At 36.2% G+C, this 26108-nt stretch overlaps 1 protein-coding gene and 1 pseudogene across 1 annotated transcript in view; both read left to right on the plus strand.

Moving 5' to 3' along the window:
- The window catches only part of CPQ (carboxypeptidase Q), a 357555-nt gene that overhangs the window by 202572 nt on the left and 128875 nt on the right, over positions 1 to 26108 (plus strand). Inside the window, exon 9 of the mRNA XM_023538239.1 lies at positions 1 to 40. This exon is cut by the window's left edge and continues 4 nt beyond it. Within this exon, the coding sequence (XP_023394007.1) occupies positions 1 to 40 (40 nt within the window). The remainder of the gene's footprint in view (positions 41 to 26108) is intronic.
- On the plus strand, positions 10726 to 17954 carry LOC105300618 (annotated as a pseudogene).

Consider the following 26108-nt stretch of genomic DNA (forward strand, 5'->3'; position numbering starts at 1 on the left):
TTTATATCATGGGAAGCACTTTCACTTATTAAAGATCTTGGTAAATATTTAGCAAGTTGTTAACTCAGCACACAAAATACTCAACTGATTAGTTGCTGTGGGATGTTCGAAGATTCTCTTGAGGTTCATATATCTTATTGTCAGTTCCTTTTTAGAATAGAACTAATTTTTTACCTTATCTTATTGTCAGTTCCTTTTTAGAATAGAACTAATTTTTTACCTTAAAGAAAGAAATTTGTATCAAGTGTCTGCCAGACAACCAAAGTATCCAATATGATCAGCTACTGGTGAAAATGAACAAGCAAAGAAAACCATAGCAGCTGCGACCATATCAGCTAGAGACTATGTAAGGAAACTGTGACCAAATGCAAAGAAAAATCAGCAGCTCCCCCTACTTCCTTTTCCTTGTTTGTCTTTTTTTTTTTAATTGCATTTTCCCCCACACATCCCTCTCCCCTTTGGCAACTGTCAGTTTATTGTCAGTATCTGTGGTTCTATTTCTATTTTGTTTTGTTTTGTTTATTCATTTTTTTTGATGCAATTGTAAATGCAATTGTTTTCTTAATTCTCTTTCTGATAGTTTGTTATTGGTGTATTAGAATATAAATGGCTTCTGAATATGAATTTTGTATCCTGTTACTTTACCGAATTCATGTATCAGTTCTAATAGCTTTTTGGTGGTGTCTTTAGGGTTTTCCGTATATAGTATCATATCATCTGCAAATAATGAGAGTTTTTCTTTTTTCTGATTTGGATGCCTTTTATTTCTTTTTCTTGTCTGATTGCTGTAGCAAGGACTTCTAATACTATGTTGAATAGAAATGGCAATAGTGGACATCCTTGTCTTATTCCCGATCTTAGAGGAAACACTTTCAGTTTTTCACCAGTGAGTATGATATTAGCTGAATTTGTCGCATGTGGCCTTTATTATGTTGAGATATGTTCCTTCTATTCCATTTTGTTGAGAATTTTTATCATAAAAGGATGTTGAATTTTATCACTTGCTATTTCTGTATCTATTGAGATTATCATATGGTTTTTATATTTTATTTTGTTAATGTGATGTATCACATTGGTAGATTTATGGATGTTGAATTGTCCTTGCATCCCTGGGATGAATCGCACTGGGTCATGGCATCCTTTTAATATATTGCTGAATCCAGTTTGTTGAGAATTTTTGCATCTATGTTCATCAGGGATATTGGCCTGTAATTTTTCTATAATGTCTTTGCCTGGTTTTGGTATCAGAGTAATGCAGGCTTCATAGAATGAGTCTAGAAGTATTCTTTCCTCTTTAATTTTTTAAATTCCTCGTTCATCTCTAAGACATTATCAGATTGTTACGATAGCTTTATTGCAGTTGTCTTTCCGCAATAGAAGAGCAATATGGGACTGAAGAAATTATTCCTTTAGCCACAATAAAGAACCCAGGCTTAAATATTGGACCTTTGGGTAAACCTAGACGTAGGAAAGATGGGCAGGCATAAAAAGGAAGAGCTAACAGTGAAAGCAATTTATTTTGATGACCTTATTTGCCAACAAAAAAAAAAAACCCATGTATTTCCTCTTTGTGTGCTGGTCCAAAAGGTGGATTTTGAGCAAGGTTAGAAATAATAAAATAGCCTGAATGAGAGTTCCATGTCTGAACCAAAAGACCAGTGGTAGTTTTAAAATGCCTTATCAGCAGAATGTTTCATATTGTAACTGGATTAATCTCAGTTTCAGATGTAGTAAAGGTGAGAATAATCCCTTTTGTGAAGGCTTTCCATTGCTTACTTAAGGACATGTATATTTAAATTTATGCTTTTACTCCAGCTTTTAATGAACTCTTCTAATCTTATATATCAGCTCATTAAATAATTATTTATCTTAACAGTAGATTGTGGAAATTGTCTTGCTTAGGGAAAATTTTTGATTTGCCATTTTATGTCTTCTGTTTTAAAAATGGAGAAATGGAAAGGTTGTTGTGCTTTTTTTTTTTTTTTTTTACTTCTAAAATAGGCCAGTGTTTCCCAGTCTTGGCACTATTGACATTTGAGGCCAGATAATTCTTTGTCGTGAGAACTGTCCAGTGCGTTATATGATGTTTAGCAGCATCCCTGGCCTCTACCTACTAAATGTCCATAGCACCATCTCTCCTCAAGTTGTGACAACTAAAAATGTCTCCATATATTCCCAAATGTCCCCTGGCAGGTCAAGGGTGGGGGGCAGGGGCATAAAAGTGCCCAATAAAATAAATAATCTCTAGGAGACCTAAATACAGGGTGATTTTTTTTTAAGAAATCTAATTGAAAGGCTTACATTGTATATACTTATAATTTTATTAACACACTGGACACCTACTATGTGAAAGCATTTTGTAAAAGCTGGGCATGCAGAGATGTTTAAAATATGTCCTCTGTTCTTAAGACCCTTAGAATAGAGTTGGAGACATATACATGTACCTATACATGTAATTATCAATGTAGAAATATTTTAAAGTCTGCATTTAGAATTGAATAAGATTTGAAAGAGATAAATTGTCTAGCAAATAAAACTGAAAAACATAGACTTCTTCAAAAAAGATCTGGGAGATTCTATATGTGAATTCTTTCTTGCCGCTTCCCTTAAAATTATTCCCTTGGCTCTTCTCTCTGTCCTAAACTTCATTCAGGAATGAAGTGGGTTCTAGAGGTAGGCATATATCAAACTTTTCCCTCCTTATAAGGCATAGATAAGTATTTGGAAGTTAATTTTATTTTAGTGTGTTTCACCGGCTTGGTTGGAAACAGAGTGGTAGAGTGCAAAGAGAACTGGACCAATCTGAATTGGATTTTAGGTCACTCTGTGCCACAAACTACTTTTTTTTTTTTTTTTTTGGGGGGGGCCTCAGGCAGGTCATTTGAACTCTCTGGGCTTCTTTTTCTTCATCTCTATTCAACTCTAAGTTTCCAGAATATTTTATCTGCTTTAGATGGGGATAAAAATTGTGTCTTCTCTAGGCTTTGAATCTTATTTCTTTAGTACTCAGCATGAGACTCTAAATCACTGTTAATTGAGTTGAATTCAATTGCATGGATAAATGTCAAACACCGTGCAAAGGTGAAGAGTATTTTTTTTCAGCTCTGAAAGTACACTGACTTCAGTTGCTTTTGATAGCTAGTAATCACTCTCCTTCAATTCAAGGCTTAACTCTCTTATAGATTTCTGAAAACCTATGTAAACGTATGAGTTAAACTATAAAATAAAGAGTAATATTTCTTTTGAGTAGGTGTTGAGAGGCAGCGTGCATGGCATACTGCTGAAAAGCACAGAAATCTGGAGCCTAGGTTCAAATCCCAGCTCTGCAACTTACAGCTGTGTGGCCTTAAGCAAATTACTTTGCCTTTCTGTGCCTCAGTTTTCTCATCTGAAAATAGGATAATAGTAGTTCCTATCTCATAGAGTTGCTTTGAAAATTAACTAACATATTCATATAATATACCTAGAACAGTTCCTGACCCAACTCAAGTACTCAATAAATGTTAACTTTTTTTTTTAAATAAGCATGACTGACAGTACCAAATTTTTTATGTAAGGGAGGATGATAATTTTTGACTCCACCCTTGTTAGTGATTATTTTGCTTCCTAACTTAATATGTTAGTTATACTGATATAACTCTAGGGCCAGCTGCTATGGTATCCCTAAATATCCTTTCTCTTTACTGTTTAAGTCACCATCCCCGGTATGATGAAAATCTAGTGACTCTTTCACTTATTTCCATTTTCAGGAGTCTAAATTTCACCTGATCACTTCCTACTTCCACTTCCTGCTTAGGTTCAATGCCTAGCATACATCACTGAGCATACATTGAGTCTTACTCTTTAATTTTTAAAATTAAAATTAGATTGTAGGTTTCTATTTGTAGATTGTCTGTGTGTTTTAATATGAAGAACTGGGTCCGACATGTGATATATAAGTTCTAGATGACAATTACTGATATACTTACATAAGAAATAGGACTAGACTAGAGGCCAAGAAATGGGTTCATAATTATGTTACTTAATTACATTGATCCCAAACTGTTTAATTGGTGAAATACGAAAGCTCTGTGGCAACCTCTTTTTCCAAGAAAACGAGTTTTCTTTTGGCTGCTATTCTTTGGATTACATGTCATGCAACCCACATGTCACAGTCCCTCAGTGGGCCTTGTTAATTTGAAGTGTTGATCCAGTGGGGCTTTCTGATATTTAGGAATATTGTTCTAATATTCATTCTTCTTGTCTCTTCTCTTTTGTTCTCTTTTTTTTACTACTCTTATAGATTCATTCTTTTGCCCAAGCCATCAGCTAAAACTTTATTCAATTAATCTAACAGAAGAGATATTTGTGCTTTCAAATATAATTAGTCATTCCTGAGTAACTGTCAGCAGAAGGTTATTTGCTGTAAAATGCTATTGAATACTTTTGTGTGTTTGTAGTTTACTAGACTTGAAGCTGTTTTATTTGAAATGTCATTTCCTGGAATGTTCTGGTGTCAGTGGACAAAGCCTATGGCCAAAGATATTATGCTTCAAAATGTTCATTTGGCATTAAAAAATAAACCACTATCCATCCTAAAATTCTTCCAACTTTCTGTGAGGTTAGAATATGAGTTTTCAGGCCTTAAAAAAGGAGAAGAAAAATAGAATTAACAGTACTACCTGGCAGTTGAAATATGGGATTATATGAAACATCTTTCTTGAGAAATTTAAACGCGAGCATCCTAATTGTTATATTATAGATTATAGATTATTATAGAGCTTGAAAGTCTATTGTTAGAAAAATATTTTATTTATATATTCCTTCACTCTTTCACTCAACAAATACTTGTGCACTGACTGTATGTCAGTAAGCCAGGTGCTTTGTACCAAAGAGGAATGAGACATAATCCTCAAAGTCCTTAAAGTGGGAGAGACTTTTAATTAAAAATTACAATGGAATTGTTATGCATTCTTTAATTGAAATATGTACAAATTACTTTGGGCACCTAGTAAAGGAAGGGACCAGCATGGCTTGACGGGGTCAGGGCACCTTCACAAAGGTGATATGTGAGTTTTCTTTTATGAAGATAAATAGAAGCGGCAGGAGAACAATAAAGAATTTCCAGCAGAGTTCAGAGCTTCCGGTCCTGCACATCATTAAAAATGAGGAGAAAGTTGTCTTAGGATTGCAAGGGGTGAGAGAGTTTACAGAATGGCAGATGCTCACTTTTTACCTGTTATATTTATATAACATTAGATTTTTGTATGATAAGCCTGTAATCAAGAAAAAAAATCTCAAAAAAAGAAAAAGAAAGAAAGATTCTTAGTATTTTCATTACCATAAACACTCTAACAGGAACAGTGTAGAGACGGGAAGCAGGAAGAGCCAGGCAGGAGTCACTAAGCCTCCCAGGCCCAGAGCACACTAGGAAACACAGTCCAAGGCCTTGGTGAAACTAGAGCTTTATGCAGCCATTTCTAATGTCTCGGGTTCTCTCTTAGAGGTAGGGACCCATCCTAAAAGAGGATTTCCTCCCAGTCCCTGGTCAAACATCCCTTATAAAAGTCCCAGGAAGTCCAATCTGAAATAACTGAGCAAGGAAAATGAATAGCTTACGATGAAACGGAAATCTAAAGGTAGAGCTAGAAACAGCAGGGACCTGAATCCAACTTGAGTTCAGCCCACCCCTAAAAAGGCGGTCCCACTTAGAAAAGACCTCCCCTTGGCTTAGTCATAACTCTGGGTATGATAACAGTTCTAGAAACTAACATTTACTGAATATTACTATGCTGTAGACATCGTGCAAAGTGTTCCATTATGTACATGCCCACTTTTCTTCTGGACGGTAGTAGCACAAAGCAATAGATACCCTTGTTATATCCATTTTACAGAAGAGGAAACTGAAGAGAGAAAAGCTAAGTATCCTGCCCAAGGTTACACAGCTATTATGTAAAATATTTAAATCCAGTCAGCCTGCTTCCAGACCCAATATTCTTATGCACTTTATAATACTGTTTTACTAGAACAGCAATCCCAGTCTGTTTCTCGTAACACTCATCCTCAGGATATTGAGCTGTTATGCAGGAAAAAAAAAAAAAGTCAAATAAGTTTTGGAAACTCCCTCTTGGTAATTTCTTTATTCATCAGAAAGCATTTTGGGTGGAGTATCTTCCACAGATAGATGTGTACTTTGGGAAACACTGCTCTGGGGTGTTATTGGTATTGGCAGAACTATGAGAGAATCCAAGAATACTTACTCAGTTATATTTCATGGAATTGAGTACAAATAGCATTAGATTTGTTTTAATTTTAGATTTTTTAGTCTATTTTGGGGATCTTGCAATTGCCAGAATATTGACAAGATAGAACCATACATTGGTTCCTTAGTTGTCATGGTAGAGATTATTGTATTTCTTCTTGAAGACCACTGTACCCACCCAAGGGCAAACTACCCAACAACTAACTTCTTATCCACATTGTCTGAGCCTATTTTATTGAAATGAATGTAGCATTATTGGAAATGTTTGACATATGCTAAGGGCTCCCTCTGCCAAGATTTTCTATGACCCCAGATGAATCAGAATTCTTTAGAATTTTTCTTTTCTAGAAGGATTTTTTTATCTTAAAACATTCCACAAATTCTCCCTACTCCCATTTTGGATGCTCTTCCTCCGCAATTATCTTGTGAACATGGGAAGAGAGATTTATAGCCCTGGGAAAGGTATCTCTTAAAATCACTGGTTCTCAATCCCTTTATGGAATAATACATCTGCTTATGTAACTGTTGAAGAAATTAACTTGTTTTAAGTCTTAGAAGAAAAAACGTCCCTCAACATTAAATTTTATTTTTATTAATTTGGATTTTAATGTGTAGATGTTTGCTTTTCCTTTTTCTGAAAAAATTTTGGTCTTGACTTTTTATAATTGTATTTAGTGATACAAATACCTAGACCAGGAAAAGAATTAGAAACTTTAAGGATTTGCTTACACTTTTTTTTTTGGTAACCCCAAAAAAAAAATTCCGGGCAAGAAGCAATTGGGGCCCCCTCCCAAGGGCCTTTGAAGAAGAACCCAATTTTTTTTTTTAATTTAGATGTGTTATTTCATATAGTGGCAAGTTATGTAGTGTCTGGCTTTGCCATAAGAACTGTGGCAGATACATATTTTTTCATCTGGAAATTGCTGAGAACTTTTCTTGAGATTTGAACATATTAATAACTTTCACTAAAATACTTAGCATCTTTATATCTCAGCTAGCATAGACATTTACACTTGTATGTGTAAAATAACAAACTATATAGATTGATCTTCCAAATATGTCTATGAGATAAAGTAAGATTTGTTGAAAACAAACCACCTAGCATATGTTCTACCTTTTAGTTTGGATGTGGTATGAGAGATTTCATAGCCATTTTAGAGCTTTAGACTACATGAATATTGCTGTTATCATTTAGGTAGAATATAGTATTTCTGTGTAAAAGTAGACAAGCCCTAGGCTTAGTGGCATATGGCATCATGACCAATTCCTTCCTGGCTGACCGAGTCTGGAGGGGTGGCAAATGAATGCTGTGAGAGGGAAGAGTTTCACGGGGCCCCTTCATCCATAGCCTGCTCAGCTTCCTCCCCCACATCTGCTTTGATTTGGCCTATTGCCTTAGAAAGTTAAGAAATGTGGTGTTGGTAAAGGAAATGGAAGCTTAAAAAATTGCTATTATTTATCCTGGAAAAGAAGGGGTATGGGAAGACTTAATAATGATAGCCTTAGAGTCCCAGTGGATTTCCTCCCACCAGTGAATGGGATTCATATAAGTCCAGGGTGGGGCTGTCTGGAAAATGTAGGCTACCTCATTAAAACAGTGTCATCATGGTATTGCACAACTTGGCTTATAAGGAGATTTCTTAATTCAATAACAAGTATTGAACACCCACTTATTTTTAGGTGAATAAAATGGATAGAACATAGGTCCTTCTATCAAGGAGCTCAAAGTTAGGCAGCAGTGGCTTCACATGGACAGACATGTGAGCTAATCCTTAAAAGAGCGAGAGGTGTAAGGAAAAAAAAAACAAAATTAGAGCTCATGAAGTACATAGTTTGAAGAATGAAGGATGTTTTTATAGGTGAGTGAGAAGGGATGGAAAATGGGTCAAATGGAAGATGAGACTCAGTCTGTAAAGGGCACTGGATGCAAGGCTAAAGTTCGGAGTTGGTGCTGTAGGCAGTGGGAGACATTGAAGATTTTCAGCATGGGATTCCGTGATAGGACTTCTTTCTTAAGTAAAGATAACTGGATAGGTTATCCTTTTAACCTGTACAGAAGACTGATAAGTAGAACGGAGACACAGGAAAACTGAGTGGGGCAACCCCAGCTCTACTGGGCCTGGAAAACCACAGCTTTGGAGTTACTACACACACTTTATTTGTAATGTGGTTGACAAGCCAATTTCCCCCTGTGTTAAATATACCAAAGAGGAAGTGATGAGTTTCCAAGGACGCTGTATTCTTTGCCTGTACAATCCTCGGCATCATGCTAATGCTGCATTTTGCAAAAGCTGTGGTTTACCCAGCTTAGAATGAATTCTCTTCCAGTAAACTTGCCTAAAACAGTGGTTTGCAAACAAAGAAACAACAACAACAAAAATGTACTGTGAACAGCTGATTGGATATTTATGGTTAACTGGATTTTGAAAATTGTGCTGGACAATAAGAGTTTAGCTTAGTTCATTCTTAGGCCCCTTCAACCCTGTGAACATCTTCAAAATCAAGCGCTGGGAACGGAGAGTTTCTACTAGATGTGTAATGGAAACGACAGGCTAAATAAAGTAACGAGAGAAGTTGACTGTTATAAGATTACTTATTTGTAATCCTGCTGACGTCCTCCTCCTGTTGGAGAATTATCACTGATGAGCTGATGCTCAGCCCATGTCTTCCCTGACAGCAGCACCTCTAGACTGTATGCTGTGACCCAGATCTCATGGATTTTCAGCCCTTTAAATCCCCCTTCCTTAACCCTTAAATAACTCACAATCTGCAGGTAAGTGAAAGGCAGCATGGTTAGTAGAGTAAGCATATATTCTATGCTAGAGTATTTTGAATTCAAATCTTTCCATGCTACTTGATAGCTGTATCATGGTGGACAAACTACCCATTTAAATCCCAGTGTCCTCTTCTTTACAATGGGAACAATTTCTCTTGACTAGTCGATAGGATGATTTGAAATAATTTAGACTATATATGGCCCCCGACTAAACCGTCAATAATAGTAACCATCATTATTAAAGCTAATTTCCAAAACAAGAGCAGGGATGTTCCAGTAAAGGTTATACACTCAGGATTGACTTTATCTCTTAGGTCTTAATGTCTATATCCCATTGCACAGTTCAGTTTGGTCGGGCTATCCCCACAACAGGGAAGAAGCCCTCATGATAAAAGAACAACAGCAGGTTCTGATGAGCCAAACTCACAAATCATCACCCTTGTATAGTCGCTGTCCATGAGTGTATCTATGCTTCTCTTCTCATTGCTGTAGAGATGGCTACTTAATAGATGCTTCATAAGTGTTATGCAGAATTAAAATAACACTCACAGGACATGGGGATGGAGAGAGCTTCATATTTTCTGTCTGCTTTGCTCTCTCTGCCAATGTTATTAACCTAGTAACACTGTATATACAAAGATTTATAATACCTCTAAAGAAAAAAATAGTAAAGACAGGAAAAAGCTTTTGAGAACAACATAATTTACTGCAAAGTAAATTGAAATATAGAAAAAAATCAAAGGAGAGAAAACAAAGAATCAAATTTAGTGCTTACTGTTTACAATTTATTCTGCTGAGTGAATTCTCAAGTAATCCTTCTATTTTTTAATATAGTCAAAACCCCACAATTTCTTGGCATTCTCAGAAGATTCTCATGCATATAAAACTGAGGACAATGATCACTGATGCTTGTATTATTATTTTTTCTCTGTAATAATGGCCTTTTGAAAGGAGTATATTTTAAAATGTAATCGAAACTGTTGTGAGTTATTGCTTTGATTAATGTATATGGGCAACTATAAGTCAGAAATTGTTTCAAAGGCTATATTTCTGTTCTCATCACCATAGACCATATATCCATTTAGCCATCTGGTATTCACTGGTTTCAGGCTGCATGTTAGAACAAAGAAATATTTTATGAAGTGCTTCATACTGGAATTACTCCTTTTCTGAGAGGGGGAAGTGTGAATTTTTCTTTTATAGTTGAATAATTTTAGATGAAATCATTTGAATGTCATTATTGGTCACAAATGAGGAGTGAAAGAAATCTTTGAGCTGATTGTCTTTCTGGAACTTTATTATATATTGTTGTAAAAAAACAGTGGCTGGACTTATAAAGCAGAGGTTTTCGACAATAATGCAAAAATACAAACAAAAAAATGCTGTGTCCTGTATTTTCATTTTATATAATAAACAGACATTAATTGAACCATATATAACAAACATTAATTGAATACCTGAGAGAAAGGAAGAGAGAACCAGTATTTATGAGATATCTCTTATGTGCCAGTTAATTTTCATGACCTGTTATACTCCTCAGAACACCCCTCTGAAGTATGTTTTATTATCTCTGACAGGTCACTGGACCTATCTCGGGTTTACTTTCTTATCAGTAAAATACATGACGATATGCTTGCAGAGCTGTTATATGAATCAAACATAATGTAAGCAAACATATATCTATCAGAGTTACAAAGATGACGAACCCATGGCACATAACGTCGAAGGAAGCTGTAGTGGCAATGCTACTACTGACAGTGGTCGTTTCATTGACTTGGAATTCAAATGGAGCATCTTGGTGGAGAAGCAATTTGGGATATAGGGAGACAAGGTAACCTTAAAGTGGTTATAGTAAGAAAAAACTTCAATTATGTCTTATAACATTTCATAACAGTAGAATCATTTTACTAGTTATTAATGTATTAAATTTCATTTTTAAAAAAATAATTGACAGTAGCAGTGAATACCCTTGCTTTAGGACTTAAACAAAGCGAGATCAAATAAGATTTCTCATACAAGTCTTAGCTTGATGTGAAGATGAGAGCAGACTTTTTCTGTATTGAGGATGAAATAACAATGGCAGTTAGCATTCTAGAGTACACTGTACCAAGCTCTGAGCTAAGTGCTGGATATGCAGTTCTCACTGAGTCTAGAAGGTAGGAATTACTATTATTCCTTTTCCTGATGCTACTTACAACTGACAAAAGTAGAAAATCTCATTTCTTTATCCTTAATGTTCCTCTTTAAGTTTTTCTTTGCTCATTTTTTTTTAACTGGGAAATACTTCAAATATTTGGAAAGTGACACAGAATAATAAATATATCCTCCACCCAGATTTCATAAACGTTAATGATTTCAAACATTTGTTTCAAATCCTTAGTTTAAAAGCAACTAAAATTACCAATACAGTTGGAACCTATTTTGTACCTCTTTACAATCCATCACCTTCTCCCCTGCAGTCGTAACTAGTGTTCTTATTGTTTTAATGTTATTCTATGTGTATATCAAAAACAGTATTGTATAATTTTTATGATTTTGAATTACACAAATAGTATTATTTTCTTCTGTATTTGGGTTCATTCTGTTTCACTTATCTCATTCATCATCTTAAAGTGTTTAATGCATTAACTTTCAGTCTTTCTTATTTTCTAATATATACATTTAAGGCCATACATCTCTCTCTAAGCAGTGGTTTAGCTGCTTTCTACAAGTTTTGAAATAGTGCCTTAATGACCATCCAATTAAATACATTAGAATTTTCATTATGAATTCTTCTTTGACTCTTTAATTATTACAGCTTTAATTTTTTAAAAATGTAGAGTTATTATTGAGTTACTGAGTTCCAATTTTGTTGCATAGTGATTGTTAAACATGGTTTATATAATACCACATCTATGGTATTTGTTGAGACATAATTTTGGCTTATTACATGGTCAAATTTTTTAAGTGATGTGTTGGCCTGAAAAGAATATGTAACCTCCTTTCCCCAGGAACAGGGTTCTACATATGTTCCTTAGAGCAATTTTATTAATTGTGCTGTTCAAAACTACTATAGCATTACTAGTTATTTATCTGCTCGATCTATCTTTTTTTGAGAGGAGTATATTAAATCTCTCACTAGGATTGTGATTTCATACGTTTCTCCTTGAATTTCTATCAGCTTAGCTTTAAATAGTTTGAAGTTTTGTTGCTTTATGTAATTGAGCCTAACTTAAGGATAAAAAACTTAAGGATAAAATCCTTTATCCTTAATAATGATTTTTTTCTGCAAGTCTATTTTACCTTATATTAATATCATGGAACCAACCCTCTTTCAGTTACTCTTTCTTTTTCTGTTTCTTTACTTCTAATTTATCTTGGTCATTGTATTTTAGTTGATTCTGTTGTAAACAACATATAGTTCGATTTTTAAATACCCAGTCTCACAGTATCAATTAACGGAGATCTTTGTTCTATTTATCTTTATTGTGATTACTTATATTTCAGTAATTTCCTAACATTTCTTTTCTATTAAAGTTGCCATTTTTGTTTTTTTGTTGTTCCTCTTTTTTCCCCTTTCTAATTAAATTCATTGGTTTTTCTTTCATTCTCTCCCTACTTTTCCCTCCACTATTTCAAAACTTATATTTTTCTTTCTATTCTTTTAGTGGTTACTATTAAAATGTCCCAGGTATATTTGTCTTAATTAAATAATATAGCAGTCACAAATTTCTCCAATATATCCCCTCCAATCATATATGTTCTCATAATATTATTGTTGACTGATGTTTTAGTTATGACTTATTTCTAAACCCCTGGTTTTGTCATTATTTGGTTATTGTTATTTTTTGACTTTGACACTTACGGGGGCTGTGTTACCTTTTAAGTTGTTTGAGTGCCTTAGTTTCTTCATATGAATAATGAGGATTATAATCGTATCTACTTAGAGGCCTATTGTAATTAAATGATCTAGTTTAGTTCCTGTCACATGACTGCTCAGTGAATTTTAGCTATTATTATTCATAGTCAGTACTATAAGATTGCCAACATGTTTATTGACATTTTTATTAACTATTATTTCTTTCTTCTGGTTCAGTTTCCTTCTTCCTGAAGTAGAATCCACAATAGTTCTTTTAATACAGTTCTGTGAGTAATAAACTCAATTTTATTTGAAAATGCCTTTATTTTGTTACCTTTAAATGATGTTTAGTTGTGTGTGGAATTATAGATGTTTTCTTCCAGAATTTGGAAGATATTACTCTATTTTCTTCTAGCTTTGATGTTGCTCTTGAGAAATCTAATTGGTTCTATAATGATCCGTGTTTTCACTATAATTCGTTTCGGGGCATCTTTGATTTATTTTTCCCTACTCTGATTTTTTTTACTTCTTCAGTGTGAGAATTCTTATCTGTTTTGTTCTTTTTTTATTCTGCAATGTTATAAAATATCATCTCCTCAAATATTGCTCTCCCTCATTCTTTTCTTTCCTTCTGCAATCTTTATAATAAATACCTCATTCTGTATCCCATGTCCCTCCATCTCACTTTCATACTTACCGTCTCATCTCTCTTTACAGTTTTCTGAGTGATTTCCAACGATCTATTTTTTCAGTTCATAGTATTTTTTTATTTGTGTTTGTAACTCAGTAATTCCTTTCCATTGAGGTTATTTTATTTTAGAAAAGTTTTAAATTTAAAGAGAAATCATGATAGTTCAGAGAGTTCTCTTATCCTGCTCACCCAGTTTCCCCGATTAACAGCTTACATTGATATGTGACATTTGTTATAATTAATTAACCAATACTGATGCATCATTATTAACAAAAAAACTCAGTTTATCCAGATTTCCTTAGTTTTTACCTAATATACTTCTTTTTTGGTCCCAGGATCCCATCCAGGATTCCACATTACATTTAGTTGTCATGTCTCTTAGAGGCGCCTCCTGACTGTGACAGTTTCTAAGGCTTTCCTTGTTTTTGCTGACCATAATAGTTTTGAGGAACACTGGTCAGTTATTTTGTGGATTGTCCCTAGATTGTGATTTGTGTGATGCTTTTTTCAGAGTTAGATGGAGGTTATGGGTTTTAGGGAGGAAGATAGATAAAGTGTTATTCTCATCACATTATATCAAGAGTACCTGCTCTCGACATGATTTATCACTGTTGGTGTTGACCTTGATCACCTGACTGAGGTGCGATTATCAGGTTTCTCCACTGTAATTTCCCCCCTTTCCATTCTGTACTCTTTAGAAGGAAATCAGAACATTGACATTTGTCTATTTACGTATTTTATGTAAAACAATATGATAAATTAATTTTATTATTTTATAAGCCAATATTTACTTAGATTATCTACATCTTTATGTATTTTTTTGTTCGTAATAAAATATAAACACATAATTTACCATCTAAACCATTTTTAGGTGTACAGTTCTGTAACAACAAGTACATTCGTATTGTGCTACCATCACCACCATCCATCTCTAGAACTTTTTTCAACTTGTAAAACTGAAACTCTTTACCATTAAACAATAACTCCCTCTTCTCTCCTCTCAGCTCCTGGCAACCACTACTCTACTTCTGTCTCTTCCATTGAGTTTTTAACTTTAAACTAAATATGGTTTAAGTCATATATCATTTTATGAAGTTTTGGCATGTAGTTTTTCATTATGGCTTATCTTTATTGAGTCTTTTTTTTTTTTTGCCTGAGAGAGTGAAGTATGGAGATGCCTGCACAGCAAATCTGTACTTGCTTTGGTTGGATCTCTCTGGGTTTCCAAGGTCTTAGACTGGTCTCCCAGTTACTTTCTCAGGTTGGGGTTCTCAAAGCCCATGGTTACTACAGCTTTTACTTTCTGCTGTAGTTTAAATCCTCTAATTGTTTCTGGTATCTGGATATTTGTATCTCGTTCTCTTTTTTAAATTTCTCTTTTCCTTTTTACTCCTTCCCTCCTTCCCTCCTTCCCTCTATCTCTTTCTCCTTTTCTTTTCTCTTCTCATCTTTATCTTTTTGTGAGTTATGCTATATATTAAAATTCATACTTTCTAAGCATTTCTAAATGTTTTTATGAGAAGGGAATCCCTTTTGCATCAGCTTGAACGGCCAGAAGTCCTCCTAGTTCTTCTATAGGAAAGCAAAATACCTTTATTCAGCCTCATGCTTGGTATCTGGAAAAGACAAGAACTGGAAAGTCAGAACAGCAACCTATCTTGTCACAGAATAATAAGAAAGGGATGAGGAGAACTGTGAGAAGCATGAACATCCAAGGTCAGTGGTTCCCCAATCATTATATCATCAAGTTTCCTTTGTATTTTAATCTTTATTTTTGTGCTTTGCAAGATTTAGAGGAATATAGATCTGTTAATGATGACTTATTTTCAAATTTTGTTAAGCACACAATTTTATAACAACTACATATAACAGATGATCAATGATCCTATATCAAGCTGATATTCTTCCAACCAAGAGCAAAGAAATTAAGTAGACAATTTAACTTACCCAGAGAACCATTTTACTGTTAAAGGTATAATTTTTTTCTATGATTTTTAGAAATTGACTTAGGTTTGGAAACACTGGCATAAAGGTACTAAGTAGAGCCCTAGAAAGGGAAAGGTCATTCTTGTCTACCTCATTCTCTCTCAAGGTTTAGCTACTGCTGGCTGGTCCAGAAACTACAACTGCAAGGTGTTTAGTAGCTTTTAGAAGATGTTATTTGGATGAGCAGGAAGATTATCACACAAAATCATCTCATTGCCATCCTTGAAAAATGACCCCAATTTTCATATCAGAGTATGAAGTTCTGGGCCATTCAAGCAAATATGTTCTTATTAGTGTAGTAAATACAACTTATATAATTATTCCTCACTTAAAGATTTTCACTACAGGTTTTTGTTTGTTTACTTATTCTTTAAGAATAGGGCTTTAGATGAGGCCAGCGGAAGGTGTGCGGGGAGGCGGTGGCAGCAGTGGCACTGCAGGGAACAGGAGAGACCAGAGGTAGCAGTAGGATTGAGGTGGATGCAGTGGCAGTCCCCATGGTGATGGCCTCTGGAGAGACTGGGAGTATTTCAGTCGCTCGTCATTCTCAACATCTCAGACCATTGGATTCGCAGGCATTCCCAGAAGGGGAGGGCAGAAATATCAAGGTGATAAACTCTTCTGAGCTACTGTCACACAACATGGAGGAGAAAATTATCATTGACAAGGAATATTATTAAACCGAGGAGGAGCAATTTAAACACATATTCCAGGAGCTGCGGTTTGGGCGTTGTTATTTCACAGAGATGCAGCCTGACCCTTGTGGCTTACTTGTCTATAAGAAGGTGTGTGAGATAATCAAGAGCTCCCTCTCTCTCTTTCTTAAGTTGAACCCTATGACCAAGCACACAGATCTTCCCATCAGCATTTTTGAGTCCGTCATCAATATAATCAGTGGAGCGGCCACAGTGCTATTTGCTGAGCTGACCTACACTCTGGCTACAGAGGAAGCTGAAGGTACTGGTGTGGAACATGTGGCCCCAATGACAGCAACAAGCAATGGAGAGAACTCCACTGTGGCTGAACACCTGATAGCACAGCACAGTACCATCAGGATACTGCACAGCCTGTGTCATGCTCATCTCGGAGTATGTCAAAGCCCCTGAAGCAGGAGAGGTCCCCTTTAACTGTGAGATCCTGCGGGAGGCCTATGCTCTGTGTCACGGTCTCCCAGTACTCAATACGGACAATGCAATGATGCAGCGCTCATGGCCTACCTTGGCACCATCACCGAAACGTGCAAAACCATGAACCAGTTTGTGAACAAGTTCAGTGTCCTCTATGATTGACAAGGCATTGGCAGGTAGGTATGGGTGGAGACTTTTCTTCTGAGAGGGTACTTGAAGAGATCATGCATAGGGGTCAGAACTGTCTCAGAGGGGAGATATGTTACATTCCCCTTAGAGAAGCCTCTGTCACCAAAACAAACAAAAAAAAGTAGGGCTTTAGAATAATTATATAATTATATACTGTTTTTTTTTGGGGGGGGGTGGCAATTATTAAACAGGTCTCCACCACCCCCAACCTCCCAGCCCCCAAACCCCAGCATTGAAGAAGAAACGAATCCCTAATTCCAAATCTTAGCCACTCGTGACACTCAACTTCAGGCTTACAGTGAAGTCAGCCTATCATTGAAGAACAGCAGGCAAAGCACTAGTCATGGGAGAGCCTGGGGAGACAGTGGGTGTGTATATCAGGAAACCTTCAGGAGGAGCAGCCATCTCTTTGTTCTTTATGTAATTAGAGAGAACATATTTTTAGAACAGACTTTGCTTGAGGGATAAACAATACAGTTCTATTCTCCAGACTTTTGAATCACACTTCGAGCCTTATAACTTAACTGATTCACCCCTATCTACTTTTTTCTTTCAAAATGAAAAAAGGTCATTAAGTGAAGGATGGTTATATTAGTGAGTACACTTAGGGTTACTACATTTAAATCTGGGGAATATGGATAGAGATAATGGAATGGAGAGCGATGTTGGTCAGCAGCCTAGAAAAAGTAGGGATAAACTTCTTGATGGGCACAGGTAAGAGTCATATGGGAAATGGGCTCATGTGCATCCTTTAGATTCTTGCGCAGGGGCTGCTGCCTGCTGTGTTTGTATTCAGTGGTCTTGTATGTTGCATCCACTTGCAGATCCTTCAGCATGCCACGCCACACCTCTTCTCATTCACCCTATCTCCGTATGTGCTCACTGTTTCCATTGTCAGATTGAGCCCCTTAAGCCTGACTTTTAATCTTTGCAAATCCAGCTCCCAACACAAGATAATACCAATAACAGTGTTTGTCAGATTTAGCAGAAGTGACCCCACTCAAGTGCTTTGGGCCAGAGGGAAGTTTCGCTTTGGGGAGGGGAAGAGTCAATCCACCGAGGCCCTGGGTCTCATACAGAAACACAGGACCAGTAAGAAAGCATAACTATAACTGCAGGGGAAAGGAAAGAAGAAAGAGAAAGAAGGTAAAGAGACTTCACCAAGTAGAAGCAGAGCCTGCCTCAGGGAAGAGTGATGCTTGGGGCATATATCAAAAATTTAGATGGGAAGTCCATGCCTACGTCTGTTTATCTGGTCACCGTCATTACACTGTTCCTGGATTTTAGCCTTTTTGTTAATCAGATACCCTTTGTTTAATCATTTAATCATTTTTCTTTTGCCCTAACTTGCTCCATCTTAAACATCACATTAATATTAATTCAGAAAACTGCTTTCAACCTTGGCAGTCTCCCAGGTGAGCTACTCTCAGTCCCTTTTGATATACACTTGTTTAAATGGCAGTTATTTCCTTTTAATGGAAGAAGACAGATTTTATTTAATAATTTTTCAAGTGGGGAGATTAGTTGTGGTCAGAGTGGCAAATTTTTCATAATTCTCCAAGTACTATAAAAAGTAACTTAATGGCACAAAGTGAATTCCCACAATGGGATTCGTCCTGTCATTGTGAATTGCTGTGATCATCTTTGAAGTGATATTTCTTTCCACATTATCTGGCAGTAACTATGAAGGGTTTGTTTTAGATTTAAAAATGTGTGAGATGAGTTGATCTACATCCAAATGATTCAAACTTTTTATTTTTTGGATCTGATTGTTGTTCACTACTTCAGTTGTAGGGTAGTTTTGTTATGTTTAGCTGTCCCCAAATTTTATATTCAGGTGCAGTTTTTACATACTTCCCCCCCGCCCACCCACTTACTGAAGAATGGCTAGAGAAAACTAGTCTTTTATCTTTTCTCGTTACATTCACTTTTTAACAAATCATATTTCTACTATTCTACATAAGTCTTATATATATATTTTAAATTTTTATATATACATATATATACACATATATATGTATATATTATTTAAGACCGATCAGCATTTTCCCCTATTACATACACATTTAGGGTTTTCGTTTTCCTTTCAAATCTTCTAGACTGGGGGAAAAATGTACTTTTTGTAAGCAGATTATTTAATTTCAATATATTCCTTTTTATTTCTCTCTCCTTGCGATTTGTTGCTTGAAACCGTGAGAAAGATTCAAGGTCAGATGCTGTTGTCCAGCTTTTATGAAACCTTGGTTGTTGACCTCGCAAACTTTGGAAGATTTATCTCATGTGATTCAATAGTGGAAGTAATAATATTAGCAATTAAAACCTTATAAAACACTATCAGGGAAAGGAAAACTTTGGTCATTCTGCTTCTTATTAAGAATAACTGGCAATTTAAAAAGCAGACACTTATTAATGGGGAGGAAATAAAAATGATCAAACAGAAGTACCTCCTCCTCAGTTAAATATGAACTGAAGATGCCACACATAGTAATAGAATGCAATTCTTAGAAGCTCTCCCTTGATGAATGCATGTATATGCTTATTTTTATTTGGTCTCCAGAAATCAAGTTTCTTATGTATTTATTCTCTTTTGAAGGAAATACATCTAGATCAAAATAGTATTTTTTTGCAAAATACTTGTTCTATATAAAAGCCTGTGTAGGATGTCATGTTTGCCTTGACTGTGTTGAGACTTGAACAAGATTATGTTTTGGTGAATTAAGTCTGTGAGAGACCATTGCCTTACCTTCTGCACAATGATCCCTCTCACCTGCCAGGAGACAAGGTGATTTCAGTCATTCTGAACACAGTAGAAGGCAGGTCCTCTGCAGTGCTCAGTTATGAGGCAATAAGTGAAGGCTGCCACAGTGAGCAGAAGTACCTTGATTGTAAAGAAGCATCTTTAAGATGATAAGATTATGAAGGAAGAAAGGTGTATGACCAATTTTGTAGGCTGTGACTGATGAAGCAAGTCTTCCTATCAAATACAGCGGAAGAGAAAAGAAACAGGCATGTGAGCTGGATTTCCTTGGACCCCACCAACTTTGGATGGTGGACCTCAGTGTCTAACATTAAACCACCCAGACTTATTCTTTCTGGTTTAAGGAATTGCAGAGGGTCTCAACTGTGCTGAAAATAACAGGATACTTTTCTATTTGTTCTTCATGGCATTGTTTTTCTGTTTCCCCTGGGACCTTTAGTGAGAAGTGGAGATGTACCCTTTCTTCCCCAATAGCTTTGTGGATCAAAGGATTTTAGTTAGTAGAGCTGGAAGGAGATCTCAGAGATCATCTAGAGGAATGATCTGATTGTTCACAGGAAACAAATGAAACCCAGAGAGTATGTGGCTTGTGCAAGAAAATGGACCACAGTTTGTATCAGAACCCAGTTTTTTGTCTTGTGGCCCAGGATGCTCTATAGTACACCATGCCAACTGAATCTCATTCTCTCCAAGACATGTCTTCTGCTTTACTAGATGAGTCTCCTTGCTGTGACCTCCACAAACCCTCCTCACTCCCCACTCTGCAGCTTTGCTCAGCATGCCCTCCTCCTCCGACTCCTCTCTTCTCAAACCATCCCATCCTGCAGTGCTCAGTCCAATCCAATTGCCAAAGCGAAGGCTCTACAATTCTTCAATCTCAAATTAATCTCTCCTTTCCCTGGCCCTTCAGGCCCATTTCGATTATCTGTTTCATGTTCGATTTCAATTTCCTAGCCATACTATACTCCCCGATGTCCAAGTTTTGTCTTCTGCACTGTAGACCTCCCAACACCTACTTCCAGGCTGAGAACATAGTAGGTTCCTAGCTTGTTAATGGGTATGTTGAACAGTCTTCTGTTGGGCAAGTAGAAGAAGGGAGAGAGAGGAGCCCAGGCACACAGAACTCAAAGGTACAGATGTCCAAGTTTTCCTCGGACTCAATCCCTACCGGTCAAACATTTCCAGTACCTGCATCAGCAGCCATTTCCATTTATCCCTTACCTCCAAAGACAGTTCAAAAAAGAGATAGTTTCTGTCATTGTTGGGCTAGAAGTCTCCCAAAGGCCTTGCCAATATTATAGTTTTGAGATTCAAAGTTTCATCTAAAGCTCCCATTTTAGGAGGGATGGAAATCACAGGATGAGTATCATAGTAGATACTTAATATAGATATTTACTGACTGGGTAACAAGTGACCCCTAGGAAAGTCATAGATGTCCTAATAGATTTTTAATGGAAACTAAGAAAGACCATAGTTATTCTAAGCAAAGGAGCTTCTATAAATCATAGTACAATGCATAGACATGCTTTCTAGCTCCTTTTAAAATCTCCTCTTAAAACAGTTGTCCCATTGGTTTAAATCAAAGAAGGGAAGGACTCACAGTCACTTCCAGAATCAATTGTAATCTATTTTATCTTTTTCTATCCTCATTTATTTTCATCATATTCACCCTTCAGTTGGTAGAAAGGGGTTCTTAGAGACAGGCAGCCAGGCAGTACAGAAGGAGCCCCAGCAGAGAAGTGCAAAGACCAGGTTTGAGGCCTGACTGTGCCACTTGCTGTTTTGAAAACATTGTTTGAAGCCTCTTACCAATCCCAACTTCAGCTGTCCCATCTTAAATTTGAATAATCCCTGTACTACATTTAGGCATTCTTCACACATATAAGTATTTCCTTAACATTTTTCTCTACTCTAGATTGTCTGCTACATGAAGACAGGTCTGTACGTGTCTTGTTTACCACAATACCTCCAGAACTTGGTCCGTAGTAGGGTATGTACTGTATTTATTGACTGAGTGCAAAGTTTAAAGCAATTAGAATCTATTGTTATGATTCTCATTATCTTTGATGATATTGTTCTGCTCTGGAGAGGGTGGTAGTTTTTACTCTGGTAGTTTTTAGTTTTCCGTTTTTCACTCTTTGTGACTGAGAAGGAGCTGAATCAAAAGACACACAGTGTATCAACAGGGACCAACCACTGACCCTTGGTCTTAAGTGAGTAACTTAGAAAGTTCATGGTATTTCTTTGTAAGTTCTTCCCTAGTCTCAGGACCTGGCACCCAAAGTGGATATGTTTGACCTTTATTCAGGTCTGTTCTACGTCCTTTGATTCATGTGTGCCATCAATCATCAACAGTAAGGTGACCTTCTCTACTTATCATCACTGGCCAATTTTCTTCTGCAATTTTCTTCATTGGTCTTTGATGTATGAATATGTTTAGTGGCAAAGATAAGCTTCTAATCGTACTGCACTGAATGTGGCTTCTGCCTGAGGATGTGCACATATCTGAGGATGATCTAAATTGTCCAGGTGAGCTCTTATTGTAAACTCCTTCCTATAGATAGGCTCTGAGGTGTGGAGGAAAGAGGACCATTGGTATCAGATAGGTCTGCTTTTGAAAGCTTCATGTAGCTGATAGTCTAGGAGGAAAAGAAAATGTTAAAGAAATAATTATATGTGCATAGAATGCCTAGCTGTAGGGCATGTATTAGTATCATTTAGCAGATAAGAAAACAGGCTGAGAGAGGCAAGAAACTTTGCTCATTTTTTGAGACAGTGACTTAGTCAGACCTCCTTATTATTTAATAAAACAATAGTGTCTTCTTCAAGGGATGTTGTGGTAAATCAGTAAGGAAATATATGTGAAATTATTGAGCATAGAATCTGGCCCAGAGTAAGTATTCAATAATGGGTTAGTATCCACTCACATTCTTTCCCTTTATTCTCTTTTCCACAAATTAACCTGAATGAAAAGTGGCAGAATTAGACTCAGTCCTATAATGGCTCACCTGAAATATTCCTCTCAACTCATATTCATCTTTCAGATTTCAGATTGCTTGTTGTACTCACATTCCTGTTAATTCAAATTGGAGGGAGTAACATGACCTTCATTTGTTGACAGAGACATGAATAGGCAGAACACAGTGATAAATATTTCAGTACAGGTGGGAACTGAATGTTGCCTTTGGGGTGGGCTTGCTCTGCCACCTGCATTGATAATACATCTTCTCAAAATGAACCCATTTCACTATAATCATTGAGATGGAAAAAGGTACCTGTCTATTGAACATCATCTTCAAGTGGAAAGGATGAAGGTCTAGCATAGTATATATAGTGCATCCACATCTATAATCACGTTAATATAAATGTTTTAAAACACTATGTTGCAGGAGTGGGTTCGTGTACATATTATTTGTTTCTTGAAAAAGAGCTAAAAAAAGTTAATTGTTTTATGTTAAAATATGATTACCAATTCAGAAGTCAACATTCTATTTCACATCCACTCTTGCTGGATGAGTACAACTTATGCATCATCAGGAATGTTGGTATAGTAATGATGCACACCCTGGTCATTATAGGTCGAATGGGTGACGGTCTGGATGATATCATAAATATCAAAAGTATTATCATTCATTGAGAAATATAGATCATTTTAATTCAAAGCAATGATAGATATATGTATAAATACATTAATATCAATAGGTTTTTATTTTGTTTTCCTCATTTAAGACATTAATCTCAATTTATTATTTATAATTAAATCTATTAATACAAATAATACCTATCAGTAGGTAGATAAGCTAAACAATAAGCATGTAGGTAAACTTTTATGTAGACTACTATGCTTGTATACATACACAGTAGAACTAATATTTGCACATTCAGGTGCGGAAACATGATTAGTGCCTTTTTATAAAGATAATACACTTAAGTTCTATAATTATGTATTGTTTCATGGTATATCAATAAGAAGAACAGAAACTATTCTAGATAGTTTGAGCAGGAAGGAATTTAATTTAGGGAATTAGAGCCGATGGCAGAAAGTGTTAATGCTTACCAAATATTGTATTGTTCTCTCATCCTCTTTTGCTGTTAGGTTGAGACCTTATTATGAGCCTGGCCAAAAGACTGTGAAAGGGAGTGGAATGTTAATTTTCCAGGGCTAAAACAGTAAAGAGCTTGTATGTCTTTTCCAAACCCTTGCTTTCCCTGGAAGTGACCCTGGAAGCTATATATAAAGATGGGAATAAAACGATAGAAGAATCCTGATTGCCTGAGTCACCAGATGGAGGAGAGCTCTCACCAATCTGCATTGGACTTTGCATTGGACTTTCGGTAAAATGTTAACTTTTACCGAACTAAGACATTGAGATTTGAGAGTTTTGTTTGTTGAGGCAGCTAGAGTTAATTACCTTACAATTATAGGCCTGGGAGAGGAAAGACCAGGGATGTAGCTACTAGTATACAGAAAACTATGAAACACAAGAACTATAGAAAACTGTCACCAATGATTTCCGTTGCCCTGCAGCACCAAAGCAAGTGATTTGTAGGAAAATACTTGGAAGCTCTTGGCAAAAGCTCACACATGTTGTCCACCAAGGCCCATGTGACTGCCCAACTCAAAGGAGTAATGATGGTTTCCATTTATCTTTTATCTTTGAAATCTCACATGAATGAGGCTCATTGTTTTCATCTAACCCCATAAACTGCCTGACATAGATTCCAGGAAATGTAGTTCTGAGAGTTCCAATCCCTGTAATACCAGGGAGAGTATGGAAGGGAAAATGGCATTGAGCTGCTAAAAATACAGTCAGGCATACATAGGTAGCCCAATTATCAGGGTGATGCTATATCTCAGTTACTCTGGAACAGTCCCAATCTATTCCTGTTGATCCAGGGTAATTATTTGTAGTACACTGTTTCAGTCTCAAAACTTTCCTGATTTGGAGATAAAATATATGGCCATCTACCTATTATTAACATAGTGAAAATACTTTGTTTCTTCAGCAGACACTAAGAATACACAAAGTGCTAATCATTGTTTTAAACACTGAGGACATTGATAAAGGCACACGTGATCCTAGCTTTTCTTGGAACTTACTCTGGTTTAGTGAATGATAAGGGCCTAGACACAGCAATAACTGTAAGGATGGAGCGGAGGAGATATATTTGAAAGATGTTGAAGAATTAAACTGTATAGATCTTGATAACTAATCAGCATAGTGGCTAAGATGCTTAGGCTCTTGAGTCAGCTTTACCACTTATTAGCTATCTTAATTTGGGAGTTAGCTACTAATCTCTGCCTCAAATTACTAATCTTTAAAATGGGGATAATAATAATTGTAAAAATTAAATGAAGTAAAAACTTATAAGTGCCTAACATGTAGTAAACACTAAATAAATACTTGTTATGACCACAATAATGGAGATTCTCTTTTGTAAGGGCTAAATATGAGAGAAATAGCTAAGAAAACTCCCAAGTTTCTGGCACTTTGGTGTCTTTATGGTTGTGTAAAGTAATAAATGTAGGGGAAACTGATTTATGGGGGGGTGGGGAGAAAAATGCATACAGTTTAGACATATTACCAAAAGAGTAAATACAAGAAAAGCCAATTTAGGTAGGGAAAATAATGCACTTGTTTTGATTATGTTGAGTTTGAGGGACCTGTGGGGTATCCAAATGTTCATGTCTCATAGGCAGCTGAATATCTAAGTATGGGGCTCAGACAGAGTTCTGAGCCGAAATCTTGACTTGTGAGTCTCTAAGATCTAGACAGTGTTGGAATGAAGGAAATGTGAGAGATCAACTAGAGTATTCAAAGTGAGAAAAGCAAGGGCTATTACCAGGTATCTGGGGTAGGCCAGTATTTTAAAGGCAGAGGAAAAGAAGCTCTTGAAAAAGACAAGGAGTAATAGCCAGAGCAATAGAAGAGAACTGGCAAGGGACGTGAAGGAAGAACAGGGTGGACAGTGTTAAGTGCCAAACACAAATCAAGAAGAACAGAAATGAGTTCCATGGTTTCCGCAGATGGGGTTATTGGTGATTTTAATGTGTAGGTTCAATTGAGTAGGGAAAGTGGAAGTGTTGTCACAGCAAGTTGAGGTGAGAAAAGAAGAGAGGCCTAGAGATAATGAAGCATTAATCTTTTCTTCAAGGCATTTGGCTGTGAAGGAAAGGAAAAGGTCAGCTGGTGGTTGGAGGCTCTTTAAAAGCAGAGCCTACAGATTCATTTGGTCCCAGAGTTGCACAAGGGCTTTGCACACCAGGAAAGGATTTAGATTACATGACCTTCAAATTCCTTTCCATCTTGAAATATTTATTATTCAAGGATTCTCTACTTGATAAGTTCTCAGGTTCAGCTTTTATTTTCACAGAGTGATACCTGTAGACAAGGCATCAAATCTGTCTTGTCCTAACAAATTTAAGTCAGAATTTAATTTGATCTTACAAGTCTTTAGGAAATATATCTTAGGGTTCAAAACATATATCCATATGTATTAT

This window comes from Pteropus vampyrus, unplaced genomic scaffold, assembly GCF_000151845.1.
Source record: "Pteropus vampyrus isolate Shadow unplaced genomic scaffold, Pvam_2.0 Scaffold215, whole genome shotgun sequence".
Taxonomy (NCBI): Eukaryota; Metazoa; Chordata; class Mammalia; order Chiroptera; family Pteropodidae; genus Pteropus; species Pteropus vampyrus.